Genomic DNA, 18,276 nt, shown 5'->3' on the forward strand with positions numbered 1-18,276 from the left:
AAATGAGGAACAAAACTCAATAGGTAGGAAAAAGAAGACAGTGGTTGAGGGAAACGAGTTTGTCACACTCTAGCTTTTATCTGTCTGTGAAGCTCTCCGCGGGCTTTATTAACAGCACTGTTGCCAGCACAGATGCAGTGTGATTACTTTTTTCATGGTACTGTAGGTATGCAGGCCGCCAGGAGGTCAATCACATCAATTAACAGACGTCCATCCTGCGCTGTTTAGAGGTGCCCTGTTGATGTGCTGAGTGGAAGCTGTACACCTCTCCTGCTGAGGATGCTGGCTTCCTGTTGTTAAAGCCACTGAGAAATGGCTTTATGAGTTTTGTCGCAAAGGGAAAAGCCAGTTACAGCTCACTGGTGAGCAGTACAGTAGGCAAACCCTTTCACCGTATGAGCAAAAGCACAAAGAGGATGAAAGAGGGACACATACTGCGTGCTTTTATTGATCACCGATAATGTGTACTGCTGCGTGAGATACAGACAGCTTACCTGTCTCACTCTGTTAAGACGGCTGATTTCAGTCTGCACAGCCGCTGTACGCAGCTGATGAGGAAGTCTGTTGCTAGGACACCAAGTCCTATTGAATGAATAATGTGAAATAAATTCCTTTTGACTGGCTACTTCCTGCATTCATTTTATTTTATTTTCGTGTCATGTGTTGGTGACAACACAGAAAGACTTTGTTGCATATTAATAAAACATGAAACAGATGTATTACAAGGTTTCTCATTTGTTGTCATTTGTGTCTCAGTCCATGGTTAGGCTTTGAAAGATAAACACTGCATTGTTAGCAGAGTAGCAATTACATGATGCAGGAATACATCATTTTGAAAATACAATATATTTGACAATAACCAGATGGTTTGTTAAGACAAAACCATATGGGAAGTTGTTGGTGGAAAATGTACTGGAAGGGCAGGCACTCTCAAAACATACTGTCTATCACTGTCTGTCATGGGTGAACTTCAACCAATGAGGTCAACGAATCATATAACATAGTCAAACTTTTACTGAAGCCAGTCGGGAGAACAGTGTATAGAAGAAATCCTCTCCAGTTCTGAGAAAAACTTATTTTTTTCCTCATGGAAGCAGGAGAAGAACAGGTATAACTAATAACAGTGGCTCCATCCCATTAAGTGTCCCAGTAAGTCAGTGACTGAGCATGGCTTACCTCTACATTTGTAAATTACTCTGCACTTTACTACTTTGCACTTCTGGTTGATGCTAACTGCATTTCGTTGTTTTGTACCTGTACTTGCGATGACAATAAAGTTCAATGAAATCAAATTAAATGGTCAAATGTGAAAAGGGTTTAATAGGTTGGATTTCCTCTATATAACCAGTGCCATGTTCCATCTCTGTAAACTCTTGCCAACTAATCTGCACTCTCTTCCCCTCAGGAGTACACCATCGATGTCTTCTTCCGTCAGAGCTGGAGGGACGAGAGGCTGAAGTTTGACGGGCCTATGCAAGTTTTACCCCTCAACAACCTCCTGGCCAGTAAGATCTGGACTCCTGATACCTTTTTCCACAACGGAAAGAAATCTGTGGCCCACAACATGACGACTCCTAACAAACTGCTACGACTAGTCGACAACGGTACGCTTCTCTACACGATGAGGTGAGCCACTTATGAAATTCCTCCCCAGTCAATGCTGACATTTTGTTGTGTTGAATATTGTACTTTAACTAGAGTAAGAGTCTACAGCTGGTTCTTTGTACTAAATGCACAAAGCATGCAAACTAGCTCACAGTGATAATGCTAACATGCTGATGTTCAGCCAGTATAATTTTAGCCATGTTCACCATCTTAGTTTAGTGTGTTAGAATGCTAATATTTGCTAATAAGGACTTAACCCCAAGTACGGCTGAGGCTGGCAGGCATCAGTGTTCCGTACATGTAAAAATGAATTTCTAACACAGACTTTTCCATCTGAATTGACTTCATTGAATCACCATGGTCACTGACCAAATCAGAAGCTTTTAGCAGCGGAGCTCCTCACTGTCAGCTCAGCTGTGATTCACAGTATGTTACTGTCTGGTTAAAAGCTTGGTGAGAGGCCAAACACCACCGAAACAATAATGATGTTATATGGTGCAAATAGTTGGCTGGGGGGCCATTAACCTTATAAACAGTGCTTGTATAAGCCTAGCTGTGCACTGAAATTAACACAAGAGCTTGAACTACAGTTCAACTTAAGTTACTATTGAAGTAATGGCAGTCAGAAGCACCCGTGCCAAGCGTAGCAATGTAGCAAAAGGTGATGCATTGAACATGGATAGCTTAGAAAGAAAGTCAACGAACTACACAGTCAATGAAAATGAGATTTTGACCTGCTGATGGTGCTGGATTTAAAGTCAGAGGATGACCAAAGTCCATCCTGAATACCTGCAGCAAAGTATAATGGCAATTCATCCCATAGTTGTTGAGACACTTAAAACCATGTAAGTCAGTGTCATGGTGGTGCTAGATGAACAGTCAAGGGATTAAACTAAAGTTGTGGGGAGCTGATCAAAGGTAGGCATTGTGCGGATGTTAATGTAAATAGCATCAACTACCAAGACAGTCACACTCAGTTATCATTATTTACAGTACTGAAAAAAATAATATATAATAATCATTCAGTCCATCTAATCATTGAATCTGTCAATCAGCCTTCCCTTCAGCTTTGCATCAAAGCCATGAATCACTTGAAAAGAAATATTTTGATGATGCTTGTCCATAAGGTCAGTATTGATTTCCAAGGGTGAAAATGAAATAGTGAAAGAAGTTTATTTTGTAGTCCCGCATGAGTAGATTTGATGCAGCTGCAGTTCTGCCAAGGCCAATAAAGACATCTGAGCTCTAATGGAGTATTACAAATTCTGTGTGTAAATGTGTGGTAAGATGATGAAGAAGTATGATGAAGCAAAGTATGATAAACCTCTGTCACCACATTTGTATTCATGTTCAAGCTACCAATTCAAACTTAATTTCTGGAGTCTTGCATTTGCAGTGGGGTTTATTCAGAACCTGTAGTTTATTCATGGTATTTAAAGTCTTCTTTTTGGCCATTTCTATTTTAACTAACAGCAGGACAATGTCATAAGAAATTATTGTGTTTTTTATTGAGTATTAGACCAAAGAAGTCTTCAAATCATGGGCCACCTTACCTTCATAATGGAGCATTGGCTGTTTAGTTGAAGGGGATCTAAATGACTAAACTTTGGCTGTATTGTTAACACACGAATGAAGAGACTGATAACTTAAATTTGCCTGAGCACACTTGACAGGTATTAGGCTTTAGAAAATAAATCCATCTATTTTTAAAGAAAGTTTAGTCTGAAGTACATTACAGTGGTACCTTGTGTTGATTTACACTTAAATCCCTTTAATCAGCACGTCTACAGCATCTGAGCTGACAAATGCTGCGAAGGCCTCCGCTCTGCAGGATTGCGTCATTATTTTGAATTGAGGGAGCTGGTATTGTCTGCCTGTGCTGCTGCAGTCTCGTTTTTGTGTGAGAGCGTTTATCACTCACTCTCAGTTCACCTCAATTTAGCTCAAACTCTATGTGGCTACTAAAGCAATTATGTTTCCCTGATAGAGAATATTAAAATTTTAAATGTACTCATCAAAGGCAGTATTGGATATTTGTGGTTCAAACTTGCAATAATTTATTTATTTATTTGTATTTATGTATTTTTAAATCCCTGAATTGGACTTCACAGCTTATGAATCACCAAAAACAAATACAACTGTGCAGCCATATTTGGGGATATCCATTCAGAGTGAAAAGTGAAAGTATTTTCCAAAAAAAATCAGGATCCACTGGAGCAATGATGCACGACTAAACACTCACTGCTGTGCAAGTACAGTTGGTGCAATGCTGCCCTAAAGTTATAAAACTTATAAAAAATTGTTGGATTTTGAACATATGTTATATTTAGGATATAGAAAACTAACTAAATAAATAAATAAATACTATCTGTACTGTATAATCCACACAATATCTTGCCTTTTAGCCATGCTAGTGGCATAGCGGGTGCCAATATTAGTCAGTATACCACTTTGGTCCAGAATGAGAAAGCGCAACAATTATTGGATGGATGGCTGTGACATTTTGTATAGACATTCATGGTCCCCAGAATGAATCTTACAGACTTTGGTGATCCCCCCACTTTTCATCTAGCAGCACCAACTGAAATCCAACACTTGGTTTTTAGCTCAGTGTTTCAGCAACTATTCCAGAAATTACTATGAAATTTGGTAAAGACATTCATGTCCTCCTCAGGATGAATTCAAATAATTAGCTTATCGCATAACTTTTTATCTAACCTCACCATAAGGTAAAAACTACTGAGCTGTACTTTGTGTATAGTGCTCAGTAGCGAATGTTAGGTAGGATGATAAACATGGTAAAAATGATCCCTGCTAAAAATGAGCATGCTAGCATTGACATTGAGCACGCTGCCTATAAGTATATCCTCACAGGCCGCTAACATTGGTGTAGACCCTTGGTCTTGCTATATACTTAATATGAACTTTTTCCATTGCACAAAGACAACTTGCTTTGTTGTCTTTGATCAAAGTAATTCTAATTGTGTTGTCTGTAATCTTTTATTTTATTTTATTTATTTATTTTATGTTTTGGTTTAGTTTCTGTCAGAACTGTTAGAACAGCTAAGGAATGACATTAATTTCGTCGATTATTTGCCGGTTTAAGTGCTGTATGATATGCAGCGTGTATTGCTCACATTTGATTTATGTTGTATTGCATTCATTGTCGTAGTTACTGAGCCACTTATCTGTAATGAGGCAGCACCAGAGAGCAGCCAAGAGGGTGTAATAAAATGGATCACAGAGTTGTTGCAAGTGCAAAACAAGGAGCTAATTAGGAACAATAAGTTTGTCTGTAGAAGTGGCCCATAATAGTAGTTTTAATACTGGGGCTGCAACAAACTTCATAAATGGAACATCCTGCAACATGAACCCGTGTTGACAATGGTGAGACCAAATGAATCTACTCACAAAACTACTTATCATTCATAGAGTATACACGTTTACATGTCAAATCTGTACACGCTACCAGGGTATACGACAAATAAAATAGAAAAATACAAGCATGAAACTGTAGAAATAATCAAGTTATAGTCACAGCTGACATATGAGAATTACACATACACTAACTACATTTATTTGCTCAGATATTCTGTTCCTATCCCGGTTGCTAAAATAACCCAATTTTGGATTGATGCATGGACTATAAATGTTGTAATTGAGTTACGATAACCCAGTTTGTGGTCCATTTTATGAGTAACTCAGTCCACTGTAGGACAGTTTTATGGGTTGCTGTTTTGTTTGAACTCAGCAAATGTAATCCCCATGATGATTAAACATGTATGAGTGAGATAATATGCACCATTTCTCTATTTACTTACAGAGTGTGTTTCGTGGCTCGGCCATCTGACCAAATGAAATAAACTCTGGTGCTCTCTGGAGATTTTTTCTTTGTTGTCAGTCAGCCGAGCTCTCATTAGCACTGGTGGCTACATGAGGGAGGAGAGAGTGCAATGTCTGCCCTCCCTCCCGTTTTTCTTCAAATGTACAGACTGTGGATTTAAAATGACTTGAGTACTCTGATACGCAAGCAGTCAGTGTGTCGTGTAAAAAACAATACATTGGTTTTCTTCTTTAAAGTGCACTCTGCGTTTTATGTCTTGTGATATAGGTAGGATGTATTTGTAACAGCCGCCTCATACATACCGCAGTCTGACCAGTGAGGTATTGTCTCTCCCCGTCTCTCTCTGCCCCCCACTCAGGTTGACCATTCATGCCGAGTGCCCCATGCACCTTGAGGATTTCCCGATGGATGCGCACGCCTGTCCCCTGAAATTTGGAAGTTGTAAGTCAGTCCAGATGGTCACAACAAAACAGAGTTTGATGTCAAATTGCACTGCAGAAAAAGTAATGATTGTTCTCTGCGAGTGTTAGCAACTGGAAAAACATCAGAGGACTCAAACTTCACTCACCACTATAGATATGATACAATGGGATAACTGTCATAAGTTTTTCTTTAAGCAACCTAGCAAAAGGAGTCAACCACTGGCTTGAAGTAAGAGTTGTGTAACATGCTTACAAAGACAATAGTAACATACTGATGCTTAGCAGGTAATATTTACCATGCTCGCCATCTTAATGTAGCGTGTTAGCATGCGAACAATTGGTAACTGCTAACCGTAAACACAAAGTACACCTGAGGCTGATTGTAATGTCATCAGTTTTACAGAAGTATTGGACAAATTAAATTTTTGACCTTACGGCGCTAAAGAAAAACTTAAAGTAATCACAAAATACATCATCTGCACCATGAAAGTTTTTACCAAATCGGTTCTACAGTGTGGACAGATAAGAGAATAACATAAAAAAGACGCCTTGTTGATTCCTAATCCATGTTTTCTACTGTTTATTTCCCTTTTCCCTTTTCCCCAGATGCCTACACCAATAACGAGGTGATCTACCTGTGGACCCAGGGAGATGAGAGGTCCGTTGCTGTTGCAGAGGATGGCTCCAGGCTGAACCAGTATGACCTACTGGGACACGTTATTGGCAAAGAAACCATCAGCTCCAGCACAGGTACACTACATGCCAGCCCAGACAGCAGATTTGACAGATTTTGCGGACATACCGAATATTTTGATGGAGGATACTGCAAGCAGTTAAACAAAATTAGTGGGATGAAACTCCTACCTTTGAAACATAAACTGTTATTAGGTTTTCTGCATAACATTGGAAGTAAATTAACTTGCCATCCTACTTTTCTGTTGACATACACTGGCACTCTTTTGTGTGTTTTCGTAAAGTAACAGTCTGCACTTTTCTCCAGTTTCTGTCATTTTGGATTCAGCTTCAATTATTTTGGTCCAGAGAGAAAATGATGACTGACTCGGTTTGGGGGGGAACTATTCAGCATATTTACAAAGATAATATGAAGAGGTGTGCCAGAGGTGAAAGTCTTATTCCCATTCTGTTTTCGGGCTATAGCCCAGAGTCAACTTGAATAAGCATTACATTAAAACAAAGTCTGCGAGCCCATAGTGTTGATTACATATTCATTTGATGGTCAAAACTGTTGCCGAAACCTTTTATCTGTCACACACAATCAAATCAGTTTTTCCATATTTCCCCACTGGGAGACTTAAAGCTTATGGTAGCACTTTAACATAAAGGGAAAAAATAACAAGGCAAGGGCTGGGTACTGATACACGCTGCAACAGGAGCAGCAATTACATGCTAATGTTATATTTAGAGTTCAACCACCTCAGACGAAGTGCTGTTAAAATAGTTATAATTTACAAGAAATTGTAATTTGCCACGTCATTTTTATAGAAGCAAATAACATCAGCATAGCAATTTTAACATCAATCACCAGCTTTAGGTAACAGTGCAAGAAGACTGGATGAAGTGCTGATGTTCTGATTACTGCAAAGCTATAGATAAAAGGTTGCTTCAGTGGGGCAGTTGGTAATTACTGAAAGAGCGCATAGCTTACGACTGAGCCACAGTGGCTTTCCAGTTTGAGAGGTGTAACCTCTGCAGTGGAGCCGTTTGCTCTCAGGAGGTGAGCTACCGAGTCGCAGAGATCTGTCAGACTTCACTTGCGTTTGGAGACTAAACCGCTATGAAACCTCTTTGTTGCATGGCACTGTTTTCCTAGGAAACAAAAAGTGTGTTGAAAGCTGTTAAAATAATAGCACGCATAGAACTCTACAGAGGACACTTTCCTTGAGCTGTCTTTATTATTGTGCTGTTCAGTGGTTTAACCTTAAGTCAAGTAAATTGCAGAGGTATTTTGAACTAAAGTCTGGAAAGAAGTGCAAAAATCCAAGGTGGAGTCAACATGATTGCTTTCATAAACTAGTTCAGCTTGTGGATGTTAAAATGTTTTTTTCAAACTTTAAGTCTAATGGGCTACAGTGAGCGGAGGGAATGGAAGGATTTGAGCCAGTTCAGCTCTGGTTAGACTGCTCAGAAAAAACACCTCGGGGAATGAGAGGCTGTTTTTCTCATATCTTTGCAACACAGATTACAGACATGGCAATGAGAGCTGGTGCTTAGGGGAACTGTGAATTTGTCCATTTGCTGCCGTCAGTGACAAAACCGAAGCTGATGGAAATGTTCAATATCACGGGTTGGAATGACGCAGGCGGATGTTCATCACACCTCTGTATTTAAAGGAATACTCCACTGAAAATCTATATCTTGAGATTTAAAGGTCCAAAAATGGCTGCAATCTACAACTTCCCTGCTATACCACTACATTCTACACACTGGTCCTTTGAAGGCTTGGCATTAGCTTGACAGGTGGCTCTGAGAACAGTGTTCTTAGTGTACTGTAGTTGTAGTCAGGGTTTTGAAAGTTAATTTTCATATGTGAAGGATGGTCATTTAAATGCTCACATTTGTGCTGTGTGCAGTTTTCAGGGGCTCTATTCATTCTGGCCTAACATATTATTTTCTTATTTCCTTATGGCACTAGGCTGATGAGCAGGAACAGCTAAATGTAGCAGTTTATTTTAAAATGAATTTTATGTATCACTTTTATATGCAGTATAGCCACTATTCCCAAACTGGGGTAAAAAGGAAAAAATGGGTACGTAGCTGGAGGTTGAATGTCTGAAGGGGTATGGGACTACAATACGTTTGTGAAACAGTGCAATATAGCAATGATACTGCCAAAATTAAAGTCAGAAAGACTTGTATATATATGTCAAATCGGCACCCGGGGTATAAAAAGTACCAGGTATCAAATCGGGAGATAAGCATATCGTGCTAGTCCTAAAATTTCACAGTTTTTATCGCCATATTTTACACCAGCATTGTAAATCTCTGACTATGATGATGTTCAGAGAGATTTGTTGGAATCTTGAAAGGAGTGACTTTATGCAACCTCATTTTCAAGACCTTTTTCAAGTTCCTTTTTTCGATTAACATTTGGCCCTCAACTCAAGGTTTCCTCTGACACACTACTGCCAAATAGTCTTCTAGTGTGTGAGGAATAGCACAAGGGCTGCATTACCATGACCCTCTAACTCCTTCCACAGAAACAACAATTGTATCATTAAATCTGCACCACACATTGGAGTCAGTGATGTCTTCTGTCATTTCATTTGTTTCTGCTCTTTAATAATCTTTAATAATTCCTCTTCTGTGCTTTTCTATACACATCCTTCTAGTCCTAGTTTAAACTGAAGTGAAACTGAGGTCAGCTTTGTGACTTTATTTTGATTTATTTACACAAAGTGCACATCACAAGCTCTTTGGAATACTTTTAAGCACATGACATCTTTTAACTGACATTTTCTATGTTTTCATATTATTTAATGGATAATCTAAGGGACTGAAGACAATCCTATGAGCTGCTTTGATGAAGCGAGCGTACATGTTAATGTTCTAACTTTAATAAATGTTACTTTGAATATTTCAGCTTGTGTTGCTCCCAACTGGGCATTGCTGTATTAATACTTATAACCCTGTGTGTCTCTCTCTATGTTTCTCTCCTCTCCCTCAGGAGAATATGTGGTGATGACAACATATTTCCATTTGAAAAGGAAAATTGGCTATTTTGTGATTCAAACCTACCTCCCGTGCATCATGACTGTCATACTGTCTCAAGTCTCCTTCTGGCTAAACCGAGAATCGGTTCCTGCTCGCACTGTATTTGGTGAGTGGCATCTTGTGTTTTTAATCCAACTTAAAGAAATGCACTGAATGATTAATTGAATGGTTTAGATCATTTGCTTTTTGAGGTATGAGGTAAGAGCAAAACAAATGTTCAGAGCTGCATTTGTTCACATCATCAGATGATTCAGCAAACTGCAAAACAAGTGGAGGGTTTAAAAAAGGTTCCCCTTGAAAAGTTCTAATTAACATAACACACGAAACACAGCTTAGGTGCATTTAGGTGCACATGGGCATGAATGACTAATTTATTTTTTCCAAAGCTTTTATCACAGTATTGACTTTCTCCTACCTCGGTAACTGCAAACACTAATTAATCAAAGATAAGTCAAAGCAAAGTTGGAAAGTATAAAATTGGAAAAGGGTGGCAGGTGATGGACGAGGTGTTGCCGCTCTTGAAGAGGATGTTCGGCTGCTTTGTCAACTCTATAAACCGCAAGCCGGGTCTGAAGCGTTATTACTCACTGGGCTCGAGGTAATTTAGAAAGAACCAGACACATCAGGTCTAAAAACAGAGATAATCCCACCAACGCTACCATGGACTCTTAATAAGGGTCAGATCACACGTTTGCACTAGTGGAACAAAATCAATCAGTTAGGTTTTAATATAAATGGCAGAGGATCACATCAGTTTAGTCACGGTTAATAAAGAAGCCATGCTTTATTGAATAGAATATCTTACAGTAAATAAATAACTAAATGTTAATGGGTATTTAGAAAGATGGAAGCTGCATACACTTGGCGGTGTTATCCTCCATTTGTACTGTGAATAATAATAGATTCAATTTGTCCGTCTAGCACTGTCCATGTTAAGAACATTGTGTCTGCTTAGATCACCACACACTCAAAGACGACATGGAATTTGCCCGTCTTCCTTCAATTGTTGTTGTGTTGCATAATCTATGAAAATGCCCCTTGAAACCTGTTTTTGTTGAATAATTAGCATTTTGATTTGGTAATGTACTAATTGGTCATGTACATCACATAGCACACGCTGTACACTATATGTTAAATAGGATGCTAAACAAGAGGCAGTTTTCACCATGTTGGTGAGGAAATAAAAACTGCTACGGCTACCTGTTGTCATGCATTCTTCCGAATAATAACAGCTCCTTCAGTTCTACACTCACACACACACACTGACAAGATAATGTTTCTTTGAGCAGACATCTGAAAATTATTTCGATCACACAAGAAATTCAATTTTTAGAGAACAATTTCCTTCACATGAGGAGAGGAGCTGTGATCAGTGTCTTTTCTCAGTGTAATGATTGAAACACTGTCTGTGAAGGACACAGTCTCCAGCAGCGTTTACATATTTGGATTTTTTGTTTACGCAGTTGCATTGATCAGCTCAAATAGGTATCTTTTCACTGTGTGTTTAGCCGTTATAGGTCATCAGCAGCTAAACTGGTTCTATTCCCTGGTAAGATGCCAGGTTGTATTTTGTAGACATGATTGAATACTTTTTGGAGGGCTATCAGGTTTTATGTCATATCAAGATTTAATGACCTGTATTTTAGTTAAGGACGTCCTCATTGATATTACAAGCATCTCTGTGTCCTCAAATTATCAGTAGTCTTTTTCTTAAATACTGTGCTAATAGAGACTACTACTTCCCCTCTGTTCGGGGATAAATAGAAACATAGCACACTGTTAAAATGTTGGAATATAGTCAAGTTATGCAAAATGCAGCACCAAGATTTAAATCATAAATAAATCCCTGTCCCTAAAAAAAGGGAATAGTTAGCCATCAATCTTTTTGTCACAAATTCTAATTTCTAACCCATGACTAACTGAAATGAGTTGACCTCCCTGTTCTGCGACACAATACTCATTTTTAGAGCCCAGCGTGTATCTATTTTTCATCAGATCAGATAGGTTGGAACAGATGATGTGATTGCTTTTATCTGGTTGGATGGCCGCCCATTGTCTGACCACATTTCATTCCCAGCAGCACTGAAATTATTAGCGAAAAGTTTTAAAGATAATACAGCAAAGGATTCATTTCCAGATGAATTCATTTTTATAGATGGAAGTCTGTTTTCACTCACAGGTGTTGTCATTTATTTACTTAATAAGTCTTCACTGTAGACGAGTTTTGCACATAATTGTGCTCTTGAGATTGCTTGCATGAAATGTACACAGGACAACAGTCTGTCTCTGTATCAGGAAGCAAATGTAGATTTTTTTTATAACTTGGGTTATATTGACATGTTTTTTTAATCTTTCAACTGCACTAGACACAGCTTTACACAGGCATCTGATGCCTTGAAACACATACACCAGGTTGGTTTGAAAACACCAAAAAAATCTGACCCAGGTTGTAAAGAAATGAACTTTAAAGTGTTTGTTAAAAAGATAATCTATTTACTGATGTTTTCCTTTTATCCTTAGGGGTCACTACTGTCCTAACCATGACCACCTTGAGCATCAGTGCTAGAAACTCCCTTCCTAAGGTGGCCTATGCCACTGCCATGGACTGGTTCATGGCTGTGTGCTATGCCTTTGTCTTCTCTGCCTTGATTGAGTTTGCCACAGTCAACTACTTCACCAAGCGCAGCTGGGCATGGGATGGGAAAAAAGAGGGCATGGAAATAAGGGTGAGTGATTCTATATATATTTATTTTTTATTTTTTATTTTTTAATGGAGATGACACACGTGCATCAACATTTCACCAACATGTAATCCTAAAACACAAAATGCAACAGTGCAGAAAGGAAAGGAGTCGCTCTCCACTTAAATTCAGCTCATTAAATTCCAGATTAATTTCCCCCCATCTTTTGATTTGATAACCTTTTTAAAAAATGCTCCAAATTGCTCAGTAAGTCCCCATTTTACACCGGAGGAGGGATGAGGGCAAATTGCACTTTGGAAACACTGATAGAAAGTTCCCTCCTTAAAGCAGCCCGGAGTACTCTATAAAGACTATAAAGAGAGATTTTATTTATTCATTAACAGCCAAATGGAACAGGGACAGCGGGGCGGAACAGTGAGAGCAGAAGCTGAGGTAAACTCCCAGAGACACTGGCCCTGATTTATGACGGCAGCATATGTTCAAGTCTCATCCTAAAGTCAGTGTAGGCTCATTTTCTCCAGAAAAGATGGCATCCTTACATCTAGTCTGCATGTTATAGACGCACTGATTAAACAGTGAGTGTGCATTATTTAAAATGAATCACCTGAGGTGAGAGAGACATTTTTATTTTGAAGCATGAAATTAATAAATCACAGTTTACACATTTTTAATTTGTCAATAGTCTGGGGGCTGTTGTTTATGAGAATAAAGGACGGGGAGTACATTTTCATCAAGGTAGGAAAGAAGAAAGACAGATGGAGTACTTTGGCACATAGTCGTTTTTGGGGCTTGACTCAATTTAAGGACTGTGGTTTTACTTCAGCGATGCAGAGGTCTTAACGAGATGCTTTTTCTCTGAAGCTATGATGAAATCACATAAATAAAACCTAATACGTTCCACATGATAACCTCGGCGCTTAAATTTACCATGATTTCTATGATGTTTGATTAAATGAAATAGATTAGTATCAGAGCAGGCAAAGAGAAGCAATGAGGAAAATGAAAGCACTTGCTCCTGTGCTGAATGTATGAAATACTCATGTTTCTCTTGAATTATTTAGCCTATAGCTTCAAAGAGGCTAATTTGTTCCAGTAATGGCAGGAACAAATAAGTTATTTGTGCTATTTTTGGTATGGATCACAATCAGGTGTTGCCACTGTGGTTTGACAGTGCTGAGAAGTAGACTATGAAATCTGTTTTGCTCCAGTCAAAATATATATTTATATTTATACCTATGAATTAATAATGAATGGTTTGATCAGATGGTTTTTTTAAAGATCCGTTAACTCAGCAGGTCCTCGCATGGTGTCGAGAAGATGTCAAAGAATAGCATCAAATCTGAGTTTGTGTACAATTTGCAGAACCCCATGTGGGGTTTACAAAGTCACACTGATTACTGACAGCAAGAGAGCTGCAAACGCCGCCATATATTTGCACTTCAGATGTTAGAAGTGAAGTGAAGTGCAAGAAAAGGTATACCTTCATTACTGACGTATGAACAGTGGCGATATATAAGAGGTCAAATGAAATTTAAAACATTGGACTTGTGGGTGTTAAGTTTGTAAAAACCACAGTCCGTGTGGTAAACAGTAGCTAGGTAAAAGCTGTTATGTTGCTGCTAGCACAGGAATTGCTGGAATGCTTCCATCAGCCACAGACACAACATAGGGCAAAACATATTTCCTCTGCTGCGACAGACAGTGCAACAAATCTATTTTCTGCTACTAATGTACAAACTGTTTGACACAATCAGTGCAGCCTTTCCAGTTTTTTTATAGCTTGACATTTGGTCCTCTGAGTGATTGGCAGAAATGCATATTGCTGCCACAGAACTTTTCAGTCTGTGGGGATAATTTGCAGCGTTCCATTGCAGCAGAGTGGAGGGGTGGGTCCCTCCCCCCGCTTCCTTTTGATGCCTCGTCTTAATGGCAACAGCCTGGGCTGTGTTCTCGGGGGCTGTGCTGAGCATGCAGTTGTCATGATAGATAAAAAAGAATGGGGTCACAGAGGGAGACAATGCACTCCCATCATCACGCTCCCTGCCAGAATGAGCTACTGGAAAGCAGACTACACGTGATTTTTTTTCCCTTTTTTTAACATATTTACAATAAGATGAAAGGATCTACAAGAAGAGAATCTATAAGGACAGAGTGTCTTTCAGGAGAGAAGTTTTAGCTCAGTGAGTCCTTTTTTGAAAATAGCGTCTCCAGTCACCAGAAGCAGGGTTTCAGCCACCACTCTTACTGGAACCAAACGATGACTTCAGCACCCCCAGGCTCCATCTTTTTTAGGACTGAAATGGTGAGCAGTAGACGAGTCAATGTGCACTAATTTACCTCGCTGGTTATGGAGCTTCTGTGCCATTTTCTTCCTTTCTTGTCGCCTAACATTCTGTTTGACAAGCGATCTACCTAATTAGCTCTCCCCTCGCCGGCTGAAGGTGTACTTATTACAGAAATTAGCCGGTGGACAGTTTGGAATGAAAGCCTGCGTATTCTGGGCACTCCATGACACACGATTGGACACTGTGGAAGATATTATGTGCTGGTTTCATCAGCAGAGGCTGGAGCTCTGGCTCGTTGCGCAGTGGGCTTCACTGCTGGAGCACAAGTGACTACATTTACTGACATTTCAATACAATAGTTTGTTAGGAAATGGTGGAGACACAGCCTGTCATCATCATCATCATACCTAGCAGTCACATTCCAGCATGACACTGCTGCTCAATTTACTGAACAACAGGGAGTTGTACAGCGAAGTTTGCACAAAACTTTTTTGGAGCCAAGTTATGAATGGAAATTCTGTGTACTCCGATGGAAAAAACAAACCGTAGCTGCCATTTCTAGAGGCTTGTTTTCAACGCCTTTGTTGTTTGATTTGTTGTTGGATTTGGTTTCCTCTAACTGCTGTGACAATGAATAACCTTTGTAATACAGCAAGATGAAGTGGTTGTATCTGACTGACGATCCTAAACTAGCTGAAATCTGTTGCGTATTAGCACCACCAAGCCTGGATGCAGAGACTTGCAGTATAACAAATGGGGTTGTTTGAGATCTGGTGAAAAGCAGATATATGTTTGCTGCTGTTTTAGGAAGTCTGAGCGGGAAAAAGAGGAAATGAAAAGGATAAACTCTACAAGTACAAGGAAAGAAGGAGTTTTCGGAGGAACCAGTGTTTGCTTTGATTCTGGATTACAAAAACACTCACACAACCTGCAGTGATGTGATCCAGCTCAGGCCTCTACAACTACCAGGTTTACAGGAAATTTGGTAGTGCTAGTGCCACTTAAAAAAAAGGCACACACACACAAACAGCTCATACACCCACATGCTCACAGACTTGAGGCTATTAAATATGCCAACACCTCATCTCCAATCTTAGACAGGGACAGACTGTCACAAGGTTCGGTTACACGCACACATGCACACACTGAGCTCCAAACAGCAGGACACAGCGAGGCACAATTACCCCCAGGACATTTAATCACACTCACAAAGAAATTCTGATGCAACAATTTTCAGAAGTAACAAAGACAAGGTCAATAGATGCATTGTATTCGGGGGGGGGGGTATTTGCGCCCGCAGCTAGCCAAATGACTTTGAATAGTGCGCAAAAATCTTTGGCCAGAAGCAAATTATGTGCTGTGTCACATTAGTTTCACATTTAGTTTAAAAACATGCACACAGCCCAATGCCACACGCGGTTTCCCAATAATTAGAGCATATAAATACGGCAGAGGACAGCCCAGCTAAATAGCCATAGAAAATGACTTTGCTTGGCCCGTTTGTCAGGTTGCTTGGCAAAGAACCTCCTCAGTGCCAAGGACTGAAGAGTTTAGCGGGCTATGATTAAGGTCATATGACACGTTCTAGCAGTCATTGGCTTTTCCTGCTGATGTTAGCCTTCGCTGTGATAGAGGAGGCTCGTGGTGGTGTTAGATGTGGAGCAATCGATATCCTGGGAAAGGATCTGGTTATCCAGAGGCTATCAGTGCGACTCTTTCTCTCCCCGTACTAATTGACTTGAGATAGACTCCTTCAGGCAGCGGCTCACCATTTCTCTGTTTAATGCAATCAACTGTCTGCCAGCTTTGTTAGCTCTCCACAACCCTTGCCGTCTTTGCAGAGGAGCTTGAAGGATCATCCTCCTCCTGTTGTCCAGCTCCCTCGAGGAGGAACAACACTGATCACACTGAATGTGTCGCCTCCTCAATCCTTCTGCCTCCATCACCTCGGACAGATAGTCTGAAGCTCATCAACCACTTAATCAGTGTGATACCTGCTGCTGTTATTCCACTGCTGGTCACATGTGACATTAAGAAGTGCTTACGTTTTTTTATGCTTCCATTTTGAGAGTGAAGAGATGTGAATATTGGGGATACAGACCAAACAAAACATTTGGTGATGAGCGGTGTGCGGAAGGAGATCCGCCGTGAAGCATTTTAGAGGAGGGGAAAGAGGGGACATTAGTTATGCTAATTAAAACGATGGAGTCAAAGGGAAAGGAAGGAAAATTAAATGAAGCTGAAAAAGTAGAGCAGAAATTAAAGCTGGGCTCAAAGCAAAAGTGAAAACAGGGAGCAGTGAAAGTGAAACGCTGTTACGTGACGCACACTGCTTTAGTTCTTCAAGTGGCCACAGTGGGGATGAACGGTGTGAAGACAATGACCCCGGTACAGGCTCGCATGCCACACTGGAAACTAAAACTCTGCCTGGTGATCCATCTTGGTGCCCTACTTGTTCTCTCACATTTAGCGCATGCATTGCACTGTACTCTTTCAGGCTGACAGGATCCTCTGGTGATGCAAGTTTAGCTATCCGAGTGCACCAATTTAGCAAATCAAATCCTGTCTCCCTGTGCGACTTCAATATGATAGACAGCCTAATGATTTCTCTCTAGTAGAAGGAAGAAGGCAGTTTCTCCAGCCAGCTTTATCACACACAGCCTTTGTCGTGTTTGTTTTATTGCAAGCTGTTTGCCTGAAGAGGCCTGGCTGCTCTCATTGATACAGTTTGTCAGACATGTTTTCAGGCACCGTTCTTTTGCTTTGTTTCTAATCCTGCTCTGTGCTGCTACTGCTACTGTTAGCAGTATCAGACGCCAGTCCAGCCTGGTTCTGCAATGATGTAAAATAGAATTGTTCCTATTTCCGCACTCCTAATTTTAGCAGCCTGATCATTTTCGTCATGAATTTTTATCATGACATTTTTTCTGCAATCCAGATTTGTATGATGCAGATTTGAATTGACAATATTAATAGTGTAAAATGTTCAAAAGTACTTCCAGCTAGATACTGATGAATAGAGTATGTAAGTTGGGTAATTTTAATATAATTGGTAAACTTTTTTTCTTTTCTACTTTTCTTTTCAGGAACCGTTTCAGGCTAACATGGCCAGGATTAAAGATATGGTTAGGCTTTTGTTTTGTTCTTGTGTGTGTCGTGTCTCGTGGTGTTGCTTCTATTTCCTCTTTATGAGTTCAAATGGAAGTATTGTTGAGTCTGGTGCTTCGCTCCTGACAACCTTTACTTTACTGCCTTCTTCCTTTACAGAGAAGAGAATCTGCGACTCTGTCCAAAAAGGCAAACAACACCTTCAACATTGTCGGAACCACCTACGCCATCAACGTAGCTAAAGACCAAGGTTTAACGACCATCTCCAAGAGTGCCGCCGGAGCATCGGCCAAACTACCCTATCTCCACAAAATGGAAGACCCCTACACGGAGGCCAGGAAGTCCTACAACCGCGTCAGCAAAGTGGACAAGATATCGCGCATCATTTTCCCAGTTCTGTTCTTCATCTTCAACTTAGGCTACTGGGCCACATATGTCAACAGAAAGCCCGCTATCATGAAGGCAAACAACCTAAACTGAATTTGACCAAATTCTAGGCATGATCTGGTTTGTTTCGGAGGTTAGACAGGTTTTGCAAGAGGCCAAGTCCATTACATCTTATTGTGTGTGTGTGTGTG

General features: G+C 40.0%; 1 protein-coding gene across 1 annotated transcript in view; it reads left to right on the forward strand.

Moving 5' to 3' along the window:
* Window positions 1–18,266, forward strand: part of gabra3 (gamma-aminobutyric acid type A receptor subunit alpha3) — a 78,339-nt gene extending 60,073 nt beyond the window's left edge. The window contains exons 5-11 of the mRNA XM_035666626.1: window positions 1,406–1,626; window positions 5,808–5,890; window positions 6,478–6,621; window positions 9,557–9,709; window positions 12,124–12,329; window positions 17,677–17,715; window positions 17,858–18,266. Of these exons, the coding sequence (XP_035522519.1) occupies window positions 1,406–1,626; window positions 5,808–5,890; window positions 6,478–6,621; window positions 9,557–9,709; window positions 12,124–12,329; window positions 17,677–17,715; window positions 17,858–18,178 (1,167 nt within the window). The 3' untranslated portion in view covers window positions 18,179–18,266. The remainder of the gene's footprint in view (window positions 1–1,405; window positions 1,627–5,807; window positions 5,891–6,477; window positions 6,622–9,556; window positions 9,710–12,123; window positions 12,330–17,676; window positions 17,716–17,857) is intronic.
* The last annotated feature ends 10 nt before the right edge of the window (window positions 18,267–18,276 follow it).

Source organism: Morone saxatilis, unplaced genomic scaffold, assembly GCF_004916995.1.
Source record: "Morone saxatilis isolate NCDOM2014 unplaced genomic scaffold, NCSU_SB_2.0 Contig20, whole genome shotgun sequence".
Classification (NCBI taxonomy): Eukaryota; Metazoa; Chordata; class Actinopteri; family Moronidae; genus Morone; species Morone saxatilis.